At 46.1% G+C, this 17,997-nt stretch overlaps 2 protein-coding genes across 3 annotated transcripts in view; one reads left to right on the forward strand and one right to left on the reverse strand.

Annotated features, from left to right (window-relative positions):
* Positions 1–237: 237 nt before the first annotated feature.
* On the forward strand, positions 238–2,299 carry psmg4 (proteasome (prosome, macropain) assembly chaperone 4). The gene is made up of 3 exons (XM_076045346.1): positions 238–515; positions 1,444–1,519; positions 2,051–2,299. Exons 1-3 carry the CDS (start codon positions 339–341, stop codon positions 2,170–2,172), a joined length of 375 nt encoding a protein of 124 aa, XP_075901461.1. The 5' UTR covers positions 238–338; the 3' UTR covers positions 2,173–2,299.
* Positions 2,300–2,375: 76 nt separating this feature from the next.
* Positions 2,376–17,997, reverse strand: part of slc22a23 (solute carrier family 22 member 23) — a 27,827-nt gene continuing 12,205 nt past the window's right edge. Inside the window, exons 5-11 of one of the 2 annotated variants that reach the window (XM_076045345.1) lie at positions 17,020–17,206; positions 16,083–16,210; positions 7,265–7,367; positions 6,409–6,635; positions 5,418–5,450; positions 5,207–5,330; positions 2,376–4,311 (exon numbers count right to left, since the gene is read on the reverse strand). In XM_076045345.1, the coding sequence (XP_075901460.1) occupies positions 3,891–4,311; positions 5,207–5,330; positions 5,418–5,450; positions 6,409–6,635; positions 7,265–7,367; positions 16,083–16,210; positions 17,020–17,206 (1,223 nt within the window). In that variant the 3' untranslated portion in view covers positions 2,376–3,890. Of the gene's footprint in view, positions 4,312–5,206; positions 5,451–6,408; positions 6,636–7,264; positions 7,368–16,082; positions 16,211–17,019; positions 17,207–17,997 lie in introns of both variants that reach the window. The other variant, XM_076045344.1, reaches the window with a different exon arrangement.

Here is a 17,997-nt window from a genome sequence, read left to right on the forward strand (position 1 = left end):
CACTATTATACTTACTGTTATTTATTTATTTATTTATTTATTTATTTATTTTAACTGTGCTACAAAACGGCCCACCCTGGTTATATTGTTAATCATGTTTAAGGGCAACTGTTAATACAGGTTTTACAGGTGATTGTAGAGGTGGCGATATAACCTCAAGAGACACGTATTTGATCGACTTTTTTGGAAGGCCGATTCTGTTAATCGAAGTGCTTCTTGCTCAATTGCTTTGGTCTGATCTCGATCTCCAACCCGGAAGTAACCGTTCTGTTTACGGTTAGCACGAGTTTACGTCGAAAGTGGTCGTTAGTAGCAACAGCCAGCAAAAGTTTGACAAAATGAATGGGGTCAAAGATGAGACGGCGTGTGAAAGCATCACGGTGCACAATTTTTCTGAGAGGATTTTGGAGCAGGTGATACATTTTCACGTCATGAAGATGAGCGGCGGGTTTTTTCTCTGGGTCGGCTCCGCTCCAGAACTGTCCAACCTGGCGGTGTCGATGTGCAGCAAATATGTAAGTACAAGTAATACAAATTCAGTAGAACATTGCAACAGACTGATGCCCAGTTGAAGTTAAGATAGGCCGTGCATAGTTATTTTTAATAAATATCGGTTTTATTTCATTTTATTTTTCGTGATAACGAACGATTCTGCACATGGTTTCGTTTCCTTGTTGCATTATTCTGACGTTTCTGAACGTATTCATGTTTTTTTTTTTTTTTTTTTTATACTTGATTTAGTCCAGTCATTGTAAGAGTAACCCTAAACCTTGATGACTCTAGCGTCATCCACTGTATAACTGAGTTGAATTTAATGGCAATCACTTCGGTCCCGATTCACTTTATAAACGGCGCGGTAAAGTTCGTTTTATGTTCGATATTCGCTCATTTTCCCTTCTTCAAAATGTGATAGCGTCATACAAACCTCTACAAACCACACCAATTAGATCCAGGATGCCATTGGTTAGTGCGTGAAGTGAAATTAGCCTCGTTCAATCCACATATCTTCAGTTTTACGATAATAAAGTTGTCCAGTGCCTGCGCTTATTTTTAACGTGTAAAAAGTAAAATAATAATAATAATAATAATAATAATAATAATAATAATAATAAATGACGGAATAAACTATTTAGAGAAAATAATCTTTCAAATAAATACGAATTGATTCTATGCATTAGTCAGACCATGTTCTATATGTAAACAGTATCTGAAGTTTCCTGCAAGACCCAGGTATCAGATGGTAGTGGGTAAGCCACGGGCACAGACAGGTGCCTGTGATAGAAGACATTATGAAAGTGTTTGTATGGCATTTTCTTTTCGTTTGACAACCTTTTGAAACTTCCAAAAATACATAAACTACAATACAAGCAAATTTTGGCGTTTTTCTCTGGAAAAATACGGATTTATGACTTTTGTTTTCCTTGTCCTTGTCCTTGTGTTTAGGACTCCATGCCTTTGTCTACATTAGTCCTGGGGGACCCGTCCAACACTGCTCCAAACTCCCTGGCACAGAGATTAGGTAATGATACATAATTGTTGTCTGGTAGTCGATACGTTTAACAATTAAAGTTATGTAACACAACAGAGCTTAAATGGCTCATCTTTTCTCTCATGTTTATACTGTAGATAAGCGGTGCATTGCAGGGGTTAATGTTGAATTTTCGTAAAAAAAATAAAATAAAATGAAACTTTTTTCTTTCTTTTTTTAACTTTGTTGTACAATTTCCTAATGAATGATCCCCAATTTTAGAAAAGCTGCTACTTATTTCAGAATCCGCCGGCAAGTATTATGTCAGTTATGTCAAATATACAACTAGAACCCTCTACTGTAAAATGCAACTGGTAATGTGGTAAATCGTAGAGTTCTTGGAATAAACAAAGAAAAGGGAGGAGGGGTTGAACAATCATTACTGCAGCCAACCAGGAGGAGGCACTGCAGGTGTTTTTGCTTTTCGCTTCATGTAGTCAGTCATGTTGGTCTGTCTTCACAACTGCAAAAGTAAATAAAAACGCAGACGTCAGCTTTTTGTCATCTTGTGTTTTGCTGCAGCAAAGAAGACCAAAAAGCAAGTGTATGTGAGTTGCAGTCTTCCAGTGACGGACGGCAACGTCGGCCTTTTGGTGGAGGACCGAATCAAAAAGGAGCTGGAGCTTCACCCAGAGCATTTTTGAAGCGCACATGCACGTTTTTGTGACACCAACCTGTTGAACCTCGACTCTCCAATGACACACAAAGCATCCACCGTCACATCGTGTTCTTTTATTGACATAATAAATTAAGTGGTTTATTATCAAAACATGTAGGCCTATGGCTTTTTGTACAAATGCATCATATTAAAAAAATAACACTTAGAAAACAGCATTAGTGGCTGAGGTTGTTTTTTTTTTTTGTTTTTTTTTCTGTGTTTCACCGTCAAAAACAAACAAACTAGCAAAAACCTTACAAAGTGTTTCAAATGCGTGCTGAGAACTAGTCATGACTTTAAAAATGTAGAATATCTGGATCTGTTCCGTCGGCTACATTTGGACAAGAATGGCGTAAATGGAGTGGTTCCACTGCTCAATGTGCTTATAGTCTATTAAAAAGGTTGAAAACTTTTATACGTCATGGATGAATGGCACATGTATGCACACTTCACATTTTTTTTTTTATGCAACGTCCTAAGGGAACTTTACAGACTTAGGTGTATAAATGTATAGTAATAACAACTATGCCAGGTCTATGCAGACGACTGTACTATTCTAGTTGTCACAGACGTTTATGTCAAAAAACTGTAAAATCTTGTGCTTTCTGGCTAGAGATACACACAGGAGAAGGAAAGGATTACAATGTTACCCCACGGGAGAGAGAATAAAGAAGAAGTGAGACTCGGGAGTGTAAATATTTGCTCATTACGGAGGTATTTCAAGCAACAAATTGCCCTTGGCAACCTGACAAAATATATACTGGTTTTCTTAAATTACATTCTCTGTTTGTTTTTTTTGTTGTTGTTTTTTTTTCTTTTTTCTAAAATTAACAGAGCCATCCTGATAAAATTCCGAGTTGTGTCATAAGACAAACCGAAGCGCCGCCTCAATGTCCGTTCAACACCCCAGATTTCATTTAGCTTCATCCACGTCTCTCCAGCTACACGCGCAGTCTGCCGAGGCTTCCGGCTGTTTCCACAACCATCATGCGCCAACAACGGCGGCGGCGGCAGTCAGCGCACCCTTAGAAAGACAAAACAAACAACGACGACGACGACAAAAAAATAGTTTCTACACTGACCTCAACCTCTGAGGATAAAGTGCCACATCAGACTTCTAGTAGAGAGATACAAAGAGGAAACATCATGTAAAACTATTTGTGCCCTTTTCATGCGAAAGAGTGGTAGTGGTTTAGCCAATCCCTGGATCTCCGTTGTGTTGGCTGAAAATCACAAACACTTGATTGTTGTGTCTCTGACATTTAGTGCAAAACAACTTCATTGTGAGATGCGGTAAAAAAAAAAAATCTCTCTCGAAAACTAGAGGCGGGAAAACTCAACGAGGTTCCCCCCCGTGACTCCCCCTGCTGGCCGAGTCGCCTCTCGTCACCTCACAGTTGTTTCTCTACGAAGCGGGTCGCGGCGCGAGAAAGTCGCCGATAAAACACCGATAAAGACTCGCAATATTTCAACACACAACCGACGTGGGATTAAAATCAAATCCAGTACAAATATTTTTGGCAAGTCCTGAATGAATCGTGGTCACTACAAATTTCACAAGTTCACTATCGTCACCGATCAATTCTTCAGCTGGTTCATCCGAAAGATTCTTTTGTTTCTCTTCCCTCCGAGTGTTCAGTATGAAATCAGTCAGCGCAACGCTCGAGCGATTAATAGCACAGTAGTAGACTATTGCCGCGGCTCTCACACCCCGTTGGCTATGGCCCGGTTCCCGATCACCTCCCCGCCGGTGGCCAAGGCGTAGGAGGCGGGCACCGCTGCCAGAGCGGTGGCCACTGCCACGGTGGCGCCCCCGGTGGCCGACAGGTGCAACGGCGTGTCGTGGACCCGCGAGTATTCGCCGTCGCCCTTGGCAAGGAGGAGGTGCTGCTCCCCCGGGTGGAGCAGCGTCTGGCGGGTGAAGGTCTCCCCGTCCGCCAGGCTCTCGGGCAGCGGCTGTCCGCGTGGCTCGGGCAGCAGCAGGAGGCAGATGATGCACAGCAGCGTGCAGCAGGCGAAGATCACGTGATGCAGGAAGTAGCCCTTCTGGTTGTGCAGCTCCATGATGGGCGCGGTGAGCATCCCGAAGCCGGCGCTGGCCAGGACCAGGCCCAGACCGCCACCCCTGCACACAAGAACAGTGTGATGGACAGTGCGTTTCGGCATTAGGATGAACACTCACGTCCTCAAATAAACCATAGAAGAAGACGAAGGTGGACGAGGTATCCATGTTTGTGTGTGCAGGCCACTGTAGTTCACTGGCAAGCTCGGGGGTGGGAGCCTGAGTGAAAGACGCTGCATTCTAAAATGTAACCACTTGATGTCACTGTTTCCTTTCAAAATATCCAAATCGTACACACTGAACCCTGAGGTTGCAGTGTCACATGGTATTCTGACAATAATTGCTGTATTTGTCGCATCACTGTGAAGGTTCTTTTTTTTTTTTTATAATAGTCATCTAACATTTGCACCAGGTCACCTGCTCTATGAAAGCACCTGCTTTAATGCACTTCAGACTGCAGCCCCGTCTTCGCCTGTCAGTCAAAACCCGGCCACAAGATGGAGCCAAGAGGTAGAAGAGCAAAGACAAATTGCACTCTATGTACAGAACAATTACTGTATGTATGAAAGATTTTCCATGTGCGAATACATTTCAAAGCTGTTGTCCAGCAGTTTGTTTATCTCTACAGATTCCAACAGGAAGTGAAGAGGATTCATTGCGGTTTGAAGGACACTGATCTTAAAAAAAAAAAAAAAATGAATATCAAGTCACTTTTCTTTTCTAAAGATATACAGCACATAAGATCTTCTTAGCAGTGACTTCACCCTAAACCAAATTATAATCATTCTTTTGTTTTTAAAACAGGGAGTTAACTAATGCACATATGCTCCGTTCAGAGATTGGCTGGCACATCCAAAGGGGGCTCGTCCATTGTGCTTCATCAGCTCCTGCATTCATGGGGTAATGAAAAGGCTGGAGACGTGCACTTCATCACGTCTTTATGGCCACCCAGGCTCACCTGATAACGGTCGGAGTGATTTCAGCACAGAAGAAAATGCTGAGCGTGCTGACTGCATGAGAGGAGAACATGCCGATGATGGAGAAGGCCACTGAGAATTTCCTGTTCAGAGTGTCTCGCAGAACTGGCCGGGAGGGGAGGGGGGGGGAGAAACACGTTAGATCGCCAGAAATACAGCAAGAAAAGCAGAAGCACTGTGCACATGCTGTACCTGTGTCATGCCGAAGGCTGTACTTCCCAATCACTGCATTCCATTGGCAGGGGGGGAGAGGAGGAGGAGAATTTTCATTAGCAGACACAAGAGGACAAGACGCGCTGACTAAACAAGCAGAATATTAAATGCCTTCAGGAGAGCCGGCGGAGCTCACAATAATGACCTCTGTATCTCATATGTGGGTCAAAAAGCAGCGAATCAATTAAAGCTTTGCTGCAGTCCCTAAAGCTGTAATGAAGCGGGAACGCTGCGCACGGATCTTGGAATTAAAAACTCGGCAGATCAGAGAGGCAGCGCAGCAGCGCGGTCAACCGCTTTTTCTGAAAAGCCGATTTAGAACTCGGTGATATTTTCCCCATCCAGTCGTCCTGCCTCTCCGTTTGCATTTCTATTGAGGAGAAGCGGCGATGACGACGGTGCGAAAAATCTGCAAGAAAACTGCTGCCACTTCGTTTAGCGTCAATCAATGATCTCATCGTCGCCATTGTAAAATTGACAATGTTGACGACACATTGTTCCAACTCGCTGCATTATCAACCCACAAACATGCTGTTGCTGTTTCCACGCAGGCTGCATTTTACATTGCACGGCTGAAGCTGAACCCAATTCCGAGAGAATCTTTAACATTAACGAGCCATCGAGAAAAAACAACATTAACTTGCATATTCATAGTTTCAGTGGATAAATAATAATTAATTTACTGGATTAAAAAAATCTAAGTGACCTCGGCTCCTTAATCTTAATTATGATTTAAATGCTCCTGAAACTACGTATTGCTCGACGAGGTCCCCCGTATGAAGATTCTCTATGAATTCTCGAGCCATCAGGTCACATTGAGGACAGTATGAGGTGTATAAATTTATGCTGGATTAAATATGACTCCACTGGCACTGGTAACCCGCCACTGCTAAGACTTAACGGCGAGGGAAAAAAAACCCAAAGAGGCAGCTCTCTCCCATCCTATTCCTCTTCCTCTGCCACTACTCACGGTTGAGCAGGCCGAGCTGCAGCAGCGATGCCAGCGCCGTGATGATCATGAAGGTGAGCAGGCCCCCGCGCCGGCCCATCAGCCCCACGGCCGGGCACAGCGCCAGGCAGGTGGCCACGGCGATGCCGGCCATGGTGTAGTAGTCGGCGTGGCAGAGCGCGGTGGGCCGAGCCTCGGGGTCCATCATGCTGCGAGCGAAGCAGTGGTGGATCCCGTAACCTGTCAGCCTGCAACGAGAACAGAGAGGAAGAATAAAGAGTGAAGACGTCAGGGAGGAGTGGGGAGGAGGGGGGAGGAGAGGGAGCTTTGCCCTGACTTACATGTCATCATCTCCATCTCTCTCTCTCGCTCTCTCTATGGGGCCACCTCATGTGTAATTCATGCTCTCAGCGCTACATAGGCAGTGGCTTTGATCAAAGAGGTGGGTGGGTGGGGGGGGGGGGGGTGATGCTGTGCAAGACTGTCACAGCTGCGTTTTTCCCATTACTCCTAGAACTACGCAAAACCTAAATATGGCAGTAAAAACTGCTGATGGAAGCAGCTCAACTTGGAAAAACCTCTCAAATATCACTGAAAGGTTTTGGCGCCCTCATGAGGCCGTTTTCCAGACGTATCCATGTAGAGGAATATCGTAAAAATGTCAGGGATAGACTCCCCCCCCCATTTACATTGAACGTGACGTACGGGGTCACATGACCAGCTCACTGACCAGTGAAAGTGGCGCGTTATGATGATAATGTAATGAATGTAATGTAAACAAAAAAAAAAGACGGCGACCGGTTGTCGAAAGTTTTAGAAATATCGCTTTTATTTTTTTTTCGCTAAAAAAAATTGTAATGGAAACGCAGCCACTTACGAGTTGACACACAGCACCACGATGTTCTTCCACAGGTTCCTGGTGCTCATCATCTTGACGATGCAGGTCCTCTGGGGCTTCTTGTGCAGCTCCTGCTCCAGTTCTGGGGAGGAGACACACAGACACCTTGAGACCTTGGAAATGAGACCCCCACACACACCCCCGCCCCTCCCTCTGATCAGACAGGCTGATGTCGGAAGATTTGGGACTTTCATCTTTCCAAATTCTTATCATTCAGTCTGCGAGGCCGGAGAGGCAGAAACTTAGAAGTCCATTAGATGAGTGAGGGAAGTGAACTGTATGTCTTTTAATGGCTCAATTTATTGAACATGACTGTCAAGTCAATAGCTCCAGTAATATGGGAGAAGGAGGAGGAGGAGGGGGAGGGGCAGCATACTGCGAATGCAGTCGCTGACTTTTGAAGTATTTACTGGCTGCTTGTTATCTTTGGTTGGAGCAACTGCTGGGATGGATCTTGGTGTCAATTTGCGGCGGTGCTGCAGGCTATGCATCACTCTGATGCCGCTGAGATTACACTGGGAGGAGGGGCGGCGGGGGGCCGGGGGGGGGGGGGTAGTTTGAAAACCCTTCAAAAGTGTTCTGGAGACCAAGACCAACCTCCAGTTGTCCAACACCAGTGGCCACCAACAAACTGTCAGCCGATTTTGATGAAGAAATGCTTCTATATTAGCCAAAAAGCTGAGCAACATCTCTGATCTCTCAGAGAAGAAGGGGAAAAAAAAGGCAGTGCAGGTCTCGCGTGATGCTGTGAGATTCTCGGACCGTCGGCGCAATCCAAAATGGCGACACCCTGTCAGTAGTAAACAAACTTTACCTGACTATTTTGCCGAATTACATATATTTATAAAATAGATTAAAAACTATAAGAGATAAGAAGCCTGGAGGACGAGGAGAGCTTAGCCGATCTGGAAAAATATCTGGACGACATCTTCGACCGAAGAGTTATGGGGAAGACGGGCAAGACGCCAACGCCAACGTCAACGCCGTCTTCCAAGCGAAGCCGTCCCGAAGACTCCCCCGGAACAATTTCACCACCCGGCAATTCCTCGATTGACATATTATTGTCGATCGAACAAAGGCTCTCCAGCGTTGATGCCAGGTTAAACTTAATGGAAACACTCCACAAGGAATTCCAGGCGATGCGCGAGTCGCTGGAATTCAGCCAGCAACAGGTTGTCTCACTAGCCGCAGAAAACAAGGAGCTGCGAGGGTCGGTTAAATCTCTCACTGAGGGAATGAGCCAACTCTCTAAAGACAATAAATACTTAAAAGAAACAGTCCTAGACCTCCAGGCGCGCAGCATGAGAGACAACCTGGTGTTCTCAGGGATCCCCGAAAAGGCGGAAGAAGACCCGGAGAAGACGGTAGCGGACTTCTTAACGAAGCATCTGAAGCTTCCTACGGAGACCGTCAAGAACATCACCTTCCACCGGGTACATCGTCTTGGAGGGAAGAAACCTGACAGCCGCCGGCCGAGACCCATCGTGGTAAAATTTGAACATTTCAAGCAAAAAATGCTGGTAAAGAGCCGAGGACGGGAACTTCGCGGAACCGATTTTGGAGTGAACGATCAATTTCCAAAGGAGATTCTGGATCGACGAAGAGTCCTCTTCCCGATCCGGAAAAGGTTCCTCGCTGAAGGCTCTAAAGCGGTTGTCGCGGTAGACAAACTGTTTGTCAACGGTCAGCTCTACCGCGATAGCAAGTCAACTCCGTGGTTGTACTAACCGTTCTCTCCACAGGCTTCAAGACAACAGGTAATATCGTATTAACGCAGCTTATGCCAATATTGTTGTCAATGATAATCACGTAAGCGCCATTTCAGTCAAAGTATGACTTTTCAGCTTCAAACTGACTCTCCCCCCTCAATATCCCTCCCCTCAAACTGCACTAATGTCTCTTCCTCACTTCTTTTCTCTCTGGTAACAATGTTCATCGTGACAGATTGCAACGATGTTTGTTTACATTGGCAGTTGTACGCGCGCACGCACGCACGCACACACACACGTAACACACACACTAACACATACACCACTCTAGGTCTATATAGTAAACATGACCTCCCTTAAGTTCGTCACTTGGAATGTGCGGGGTATAGGTACCAGGGACAAAAAATTTAAAATTCTCAACCATTTGAATTTTCTTGAAGCCGACATTGCCCTACTACAGGAAACTCACTTAACAAACACTACAGCACATAATCTAAAATCGACCCTTTTTCCAAACATCTACTCGGCGAGTTACAACTCGAAGCAGAGAGGTGTGGCTATCTTGATCAATAAGAGACTTAATTTCATTATAAATAGTACAATATCTGACCCTAATGGAAGATATATAATAATCAACACTAACATTGACAATAAAGATTACTGTATTGCTAGTATTTATGGCCCAAATGTGGATGATCCCTCTTTCTACCATGCCTTTTTCTTATCACTCTCTGCACATGTAAACACAACACTCATAGTAGGGGGTGACTTCAACCTAGTGTTAAACTCTGATATTGATAGATCCAACACCTCAGCTAGCCAACGACACTCATTAGCTGCAGACACATTAAAACAGTATATGAGTGATTTTGGTTTATCAGACCCTTGGCGTTCAAACCACCCAACTCACAGAGAGTACACCTTTTTCTCTTCTGTTCACCACTCATACTCACGCTTGGACTACTTTATCACCAGCAACTCACTCTTGGCAGATATCCGGGAAGCCCGGATCCACTCCATCACTATTAGTGATCATGCACCTGCCTCTATCTCCGTCTCTACAAAGGCACCTAGAGCACCGATCTGGAATTGGAGGCTGAACACGTCATTACTCATAGACTCAGATTTTATAAAATACTTTAATAAGGAGTGGACAATATTCCTACAAATTAACGACTTGCATGAAACTCCTGTACATGTTCTATGGGAAACAGCTAAAGCAGTAATGCGGGGCAAAATAATATCTTATTCATGCCACAAAAAAAAAAAAGAATTAGCTCTGGAGTCTGAATTAGTTAATAATATTAAAACATTAGAATCTTCATATGCCATCCAACAGGAAGAAGACGTATGGAAAGAGCTATGCAAACTAAAAACAGAATTAGCCAAACTGACAGATAAAAAAACCAAGTTCCAAATGCAAAGATTACGCCTTGAAAACTTTGAATGCAATAATAACTCTAGCAAATTCTTAGCGAGCCAGCTAAAGTCAAACAGAGAAAAAGCAACAATCTCCTCCATCAAAAACCTGGATGGCAAACTAACCCATAACCCAGAAGAAATTAACCAATGCTTCAGAGATTTCTACAAAAAATTATATTCCTCCGATAATAATCCTTCAGAAGCCTCAATAGATAACTTCCTGAATAGTATTGTGCTCCCTAAATTAAATCAGGAACAGGCTACTACAATGGACGCAGATCTCACTCAGGAGGAATTTGAAGAAGCCTTGGCACAAATGCCAGTAAATAAAGCCCCAGGACCTGATGGCTTCCCAGTAGAATTTTATAAGGCACTTTGGCCTACTATTGGTCCGACCTATAATAGAATGGCTAGAGAGATCCTAAATACTGGACTTCTCCCATCAAACATGAATTCTGCTAACATTAGCCTCATACTCAAACCGGACAAAGACCCATCGCTTCCGACTAGCTACCGACCAATATCATTAATCAATACCGATCTTAAAATTATTTGTAAAGCAATAGCTAGACGACTAGAAAAAATTACTCCATATATAATCCATCCTGACCAAACAGGGTTTATTAAAGGTAGAGATTCAACCTCCAACGTACGTAGATTTATCAATCTGATAGATTATACTAACGCCAACAATCTACAAACAACAATTGTTTCGCTAGATGCAGAAAAAGCATTTGACAGGGTCAATTGGAGTTTCTTATTCTCAACACTACAAAAATTTGGTTTCGGGAATTCATTTATATCCTGGATACGAACATTATACAGCTCTCCGTGCGCCTCAGTCAGAACGAACAGCCAGACCTCTCAAAGGTTTAATCTGCAACGAGGAACCAGACAGGGCTGCCCTCTCTCCCCTTCACTATTTGCAATGTTCATAGAACCTCTGGCAGCTGCAATTCGGCAAAATGATAATATCAAAGGAGTCCAAACTTCAACATCTGACCATAAAATAAGCTTATATGCCGATGACGTATTGTTATTTCTTCAAAATACACAATCCTCACTTACTGAAGTTATCAGCCTTATTGACAATTTCTCTTGTATTTCAGACTATTCAATAAATTGGGCAAAATCCACGGTGCTACCGCTTAATTGTAAATTTAAACGAACCACTCTAGCACCATTGCAAGCCGGTAACATACGATACTTAGGTATCAATTTCTCTCCCAACCTATCAGACTTAATACAACTCAATTTCATCCCGCTATTAAAGAAAATAGAAAATGATCTAATTCGATGGAGAAACTTACCCATATCTCTTTTAGAGAAAGTTGCAACAGTAAAAATGATGGTTTTACCTAAACTAAACTACCTTTTCTCAATGATTCCCTATCAACCTCCTGCTCAGTGGTTTAAAACCCTGAACTCAAACGTCACAATATTTCTATGGAAAAACAAACCACCCCGTATCAGTCTGAAGACGCTTCAAAAAGCGAAAGATGCTGGGGGACTAGAATTGCCAAACTTTTATTACTACTATATTGCCAACAGAATAAAGTATATTCATAAGTGGTTCAACCCTAGCCCACATGATGTATCCTGGCATGTCATAGAACAAGCCTATTGTGGTGATATTCAGTTAGCAGACTTGCCATTTATCAGCACACCAAAACACCACAGCTGCATGAAAAGCGTTAATATAAGTCACTCTCTGACGGCTTGGATGGAATTTCTGAAAATCACAGGTTCTTCCCTTCTCCCGTGCGGTCGTATGCCCATCTGGAACAATCCTGATTTACTACAAAATAAAAAAGCACTTAACTTCACACATTGGGCAGATAAAGGTATAACTCACGTAAAACACATAAGAGAGAATAATAATTTTAGACCATTTCAAGAGCTTGTGACACAGTTTGGAATTAACAGTAGTTGTTACTTAGAATACATGCAAATTAAGTCCATAATTAAGAATAAACTCAAACTTGAACACACAAGTTTGAGAGACATGGAGGTCTCTCCGGCTGTACAGTCGGTCCTTAATTTCTCACCTCCTAAACTACTTTCCAAGATATATAAAATCCTTACAAACACAGATCGCACTATTTCTATCCCCATTGCTAAGTGGGAAAGAGACCTGTCTCTCCAGCCCCACTCTAATTTCTGGAGAACAATCTGCCTGAACACCTTTTCACTGATAAAACAACCTAATCTACAATTAATACATTTTAAAATACTCCACAGGATCCACTACACTGGACAGCGGATGTTTCAGATGGGCATGACCACCACTCAAACCTGCTCACACTGCACAGTTAATGTTCCAGATAATTACTTACACGCTGTATGGCATTGCCCACCAGTAAATAAATTCTGGCACATAGTATGCAATGATCTATCAGCACAGGTCGGTTACACCATCACAGCCACTCCTTCTTTTTGTCTCTTAGGAGACCTTAGTGATATCACCTCAGATAAGGCAGAATCTCGCATGCTGATCACCTCCTTATCTATCGCTAAGAAAACAATCCTCATAAACTGGAAAACAAAGCAACACCTGCACATTGCACAATATAGGAACTTACTGTTAGACCACACCTCCTTGGTAGGAATGTCTGCTTCATCCTATAACTAAGCAATAAACAATCAATAGCTGAGGCTGCTGGTTGATGTGGGCGGCCGTGGTCGTGCTGCCGCGGGCTGGGTGCGGTCTGGGGGGGGGGTGCTGGGCGTGGGGTGCTCGGCTGCCTTGCGGGTTGGTGGGGGGTCGGGGGTTGGGCGCCCCGGCGGGGGATGTCTTCCACGCGGGGGGCTGGGCCTGGTGGTTGGGGGGGGGTGCCACGGGGTGGGGGGCGGCGGCTGGGGTGGGTGGGCGGCGGTCCCTGGCTCTGGGCCGGGGGCCCTCCTGTTGGTGGGGGGACTGATCCGTCCCTGTGTCTGGGAACTGGCGCTGGATCGTACACGGTGGGGTCACATGCCTGGGGTGGGGCTGCGCGGCCGGCGGCTACCGCTCCTGTGTGCCCGGGTGGCGCCTTCTGCCCCACCTTCGCCCTCCGTCTCCCTGGTCGCTGCCGCTGCCCCGGGGCCCTCGGGCGGTGGGGGGTGGCCCCCCTTTGGCTCCTGGATCCCTGTGGTGTCCCCGGCCCCGATGTCGCTGAGGGGGCGTCCTAACCGGGAGTCCCCCCTGGTCACATAATGGGTGTATTTATTTTTTTATTTTATTTTATTTTATTTTATTTTATTTTTATTTTTATTTTTATTTATTTATTTATTTATTTATATATTTATTTTTCCTTCTGTTTTGGGGATTTGTGTCTTGGGTGGTCGCTGCCCGGCCTTCTGGCCGGGCACCGCGGGGGACTCGATATGGGCAGCGACCGGGTCCCTGGTGGGCCTCCCCCCGGTGCGGTCTCCTCGCCCTTGCATGGGGCACCGACTGCACCCTCGTTGGCAAGGACCTGGCTCCCACGCAGCCAACGACCCACTGACATTATCACTAGGGCTTTGGATGAGGGTCGGCCACCGCTCCATCCGAGACCCTCTCCAATTTTAATAACATTATAGACACTTAGGGCCTGGGGGGGGGGTTCGTGCACTGCGGCCGCCGCCCTGCTCAGCAGCAGTGTGGTTGCCCCAGGGCCTTACCACCCCTCCATTTTAAACGCACTATAGTCCAACACACCAGCAAGTGCACATATACACACACTGACACTCCTACACACAGTGGGGTCGGCCTGCTAGTGGGGGCCGGACCCGACATCTTTCCCACCCTGGATGGGCCCTGTGCAGTCCGGTGCCCCCGAGGTGCGAGACCGGCTGGGCTTATGGGGACCTTGCCACTTGTGGCGGGGTCCCCCTTCCCCCAATCCCGGGACTGGGCCGCTGCCCGGGTGGTCCCCTTGCGCCGCTCGGGGGCGGGTGGGCGGCGACGACCTGAGACACGGGGGTCTGACAATGGTGGGCGGGGGCCCACGGATTGAATATTTAATTTTATCTTTTTTTTTTTAATTATTTATCTTCTTCTTTTACAGGACACAGGGGGAACCAGGGGGGACTCTCGCTCGGGGGCCCGCTTTGCCGGCGTTGGGGGCGGGGGTACGGCTGTGGCCCCGGGGGCCGGGGGGGGGCTGTCCCCTGGTGCCGGGGGGTCCCGGGGCGGTGGGGGTGGCTGGGGGGTGTGGGGGGTGGAGGGGGCCGGTTGATGTGCCATACTGGGTCCGTAGGGGGGGGGCCTCTGGGTGCCCGGGCCCGCCCTGGGTACCGATCCTCCCGGTGGGTGAAGGGGCTGGGTCCTGTCATGGGGATGGGTCTGGTCTCGCTTGCCCTGGGGGGCCCCCGTCCGGGGGCCGGGCTCTGCTGCCTGTCCGCCCTGGGTGGTGTCCCTTCTCCTTGGGGTATCTGCCTCCCTGTCATCCTGCCCTGGCTCCTCGTGGGGCGGGTGCCCTCCGGCCGGGGGGCCTGCTGCTCCGGGCCTCTTCCTGGCCGGCTTTGCGGTGGGTATGTCGTGTCCGGGGCCCCCCCCCCCGGCTCGTCGCTGGCGTGGGGCGGTTGCGGCCTCGGAGACCGCACTAATTGGCAGCCTACTTCCAGTGACGTACTTAAACACACCCACCCCTACATTCAGGTACACACACCACCACATCCATACACACACCACCACATCCATACACACACACACACACACACACACACACACACACACGTATACACAGATGCAAACATGCACATACACACAAGTATACACACATACAAATATACACATACACCCGCACACACGCACACACACACAAATATTCACAAGCGCGGGTACACTGTTGTACACTATTGCATAGCTTATTGTCTTATTGATCCATGAGTAGATTATTATCATCGTTATTATTGCTATCAACATTATTATTATTATTATTATTATTACTATTATTATTATTATTATTACTATTAACGTTGCTATTATTATCATCGCTATTATTATTAACATCACTGAATGAACTCGCATGTATGTTTGTATGGGTATATATGTACTATCTGACAATTAGCTATGCATATTTACGATCTGTTTTGTTCTCTCTTAACACAATTGTATATTGTTGCCAGTTGCCTCCTCTACTCCTCTCTCTCTATCCCCTCATCATCTCATCATCCCCCCTCCCCCTCCCCCCCCACACACTCATTTCCCCTCTACTCACCTCCCTATCTATCCCCCTCAGTCCGGTCATGGCCAGAATGTCACCAAGAACATTATAATAAAACCACTAAAGAGGTAGCTCCTGAAACCACCCACGTGGCTCACACTCTCAAGATCTACCTCTGAGAATAAAATCTGTCAGCCATCATAGACATTCAGAGACACTTCTGCTTGTCATTATGGCCGGACCGGACAAGGGAAAAAAAAAAAAAGAAGAAGGGGAAAAAAATAACGAGCGATCGCTGCACTGTGCTTTCTATTCCATCATGCAAGGCTGCTGCTGCTGCTGCTGCTACACAACCGCGACATGAAAGGTCTCCATCCGAGGCGGAGCCTCCGTGTGCGTTGCGTGTTGGTTTCATCACGCGGCGAGGAGCTGCGCTTTAAATCAGCAGCACGTCGGGGGGGGATACAGGAAGCGAACAAAAAGAAGCCTCGCCTTGGCCGCGCCCCACCGGGTTCCGGCCCCTCCCACCCCTCTTACCTGCCAGAACTGCTCTGGGCTCCGCGGCCGTGTCGACCTGGTTCCTCCTGGCGATGCGGAGCATCATGGCTTTGGCTCGCTTGTGGTGCTGGGTGGCCAGCAGCCAGCGCAGGGACTCTGGGAAGAGCCTGCAGTCGGAAGGAGAGGCCCAGAAAGAGGAACAGGAAAGAGGGTGAAATCTTTGGATGCTTTGACCTTTGACCCGTGAGCATGACTGGTGGAGCTATTGGGCATTTCTGCTATATTTTTAATTACTCAGTTTGGCTTGATTAAAATACCTTTAGTTTGATCATAATATTTAGCATTATTTGAGTTCATGACAATGCTTAATAAATATTTTATTTCTAAGGTGTTTTATATCTGGAACACTGGGTGATCTATGTATTTATGGATCTGCCAAGCGTAGGGGGCAGCACTGAGAAGGGTTATGGATTTTTACCCTCGCCGGTGTTTTGTTTCAAAACCCATCTTTTTAAATGATGCTACTCTGTCTAACGGTGTTGTTTCACTTTATTTTAGTTTTTATTGAATTGAATTTGTTTAATTATTTCACAACTTACTCCTCTGTGTGTGTGGCTTTTAACTGTCACCCTATTGCATTAGCGTTTCCTGTAAGGCGTCCTTGGCTGCACAGAAAGCTGCTTGTAAATAAAATGTATTACTATCATTATTATTATTATTATTATAATTATTATTATTATTATTATTATTATTATTATTATTAGAAGCATAGACATATATTCCATATGGGTACAAGACTGCATGGGGTGGGGTTGGAGGGGTGGAGAAAGGAAGCATTGTTGGTCAGGGTTGCACTGTGTCGCTGTACAAGCCGTCGCCTGGCTCAACGCTGCAAGAATCACCACCCCCCCAACCCCCCACCCCCCACCCTGTGGAATTCCTTAAGGGGGAGGGGGGGGGGGCTGGCTGGACTCACCAGACATAGGGCAGCATCAGCACGAAGGGGCTGATGATGACGATCTGCAGCACCTGCCAGTCGTCCCGACCGGGCCAGTGGCGGCACAGGACGGCCACCCCCGGCATGAGCAGCTGGCCGCCCACCGTCACGAAGCTGGCCACCATGGTCATGGAGAAGCGCCACACTGGCAGGCAGAGCTCGATCCCTGCAGTGGAGACACCAGGGAGGAGGAGGGTTTAATCATCGAAGCGCCACAGGGGTAAATTATGCATGAAGTGAATGTGTGCATAAAGAAAAAAAAAAAAATGTATGCTTGTTTAATGTTGCGGTCAGTGCCGGATTTCCTCTCTCTGAGCGACTTCACCTCCTTTTATCTCTTTTATGACAGATGCTTCAACGCCGGGACCTCCTTATGAATTCTAAGCAGGTGAATATTATCAGCTGCTGTAGCGGAGTGGAGTCGTTCACCACTGAATCATCAGGCTGATCATCTTCTAACCACCTGCACATAACACGGTCCGGTCCAGACCACTGCTTCTCAACTGGTGGAGTCTCAGGACCCACTTTTCTTTTCTTTTTTTTTTCCTTATAGTGAAGTCGCAACTTAAATTTATTCCACAGAAATCAAATTGCCACCCCCCCTCCACCCCCCACCCCCACCCCCCTTTCTATCATGTAATTAAATTACTGTGGGTTCCATTCTGGGCCTGGGACCTTGCTGTCATTTCTCCACTTCATATAAAACATTTAGAGTTATTTAACAATGCTTTCTTTGCTACATGATATCGAATATATCGCTCATATATTTGATGTCTTCAATATGTATCTACATTGTAGAAAGAAGTAAAGAGATTGAAAACATAGAGATATAGAACTACTGACTGGTAGTGTGTATATATTTTAAAATTCCTAAAAAAAAAAAAAAAAGGCCACAAAGCTGCGACCCAATCAAAACAGCTTTACTTTTGGGTCGCGATCCACCAGTTGAGAAACGCT

The sequence above is a fragment of the Nelusetta ayraudi genome, unplaced genomic scaffold, assembly GCF_046127955.1.
Source record: "Nelusetta ayraudi isolate G7.1 ecotype Tasmania unplaced genomic scaffold, CSIRO-AGI_Nayr_v1 ptg000084l, whole genome shotgun sequence".
In the NCBI taxonomy this organism is placed as follows: Eukaryota; Metazoa; Chordata; class Actinopteri; order Tetraodontiformes; family Monacanthidae; genus Nelusetta; species Nelusetta ayraudi.

What these genes read in the sequence shown, in the direction of transcription:
- psmg4 (XM_076045346.1), top strand. Translation starts at nt 339, where the DNA reads ATGAATGGGGTCAAAGATGAGACGGCGTGTGAAAGCATCACGGTGCAC. An exon ending in TGTCGATGTGCAGCAAATAT is followed by an intron (nt 516 to 1,443) that starts GTAAGTACAAGT and finishes CCTTGTGTTTAG; the next exon opens with GACTCCATGCCTTTGTCTAC. An exon ending in CTCCCTGGCACAGAGATTAG is followed by an intron (nt 1,520 to 2,050) that starts GTAATGATACAT and finishes GTTTTGCTGCAG; the next exon opens with CAAAGAAGACCAAAAAGCAA.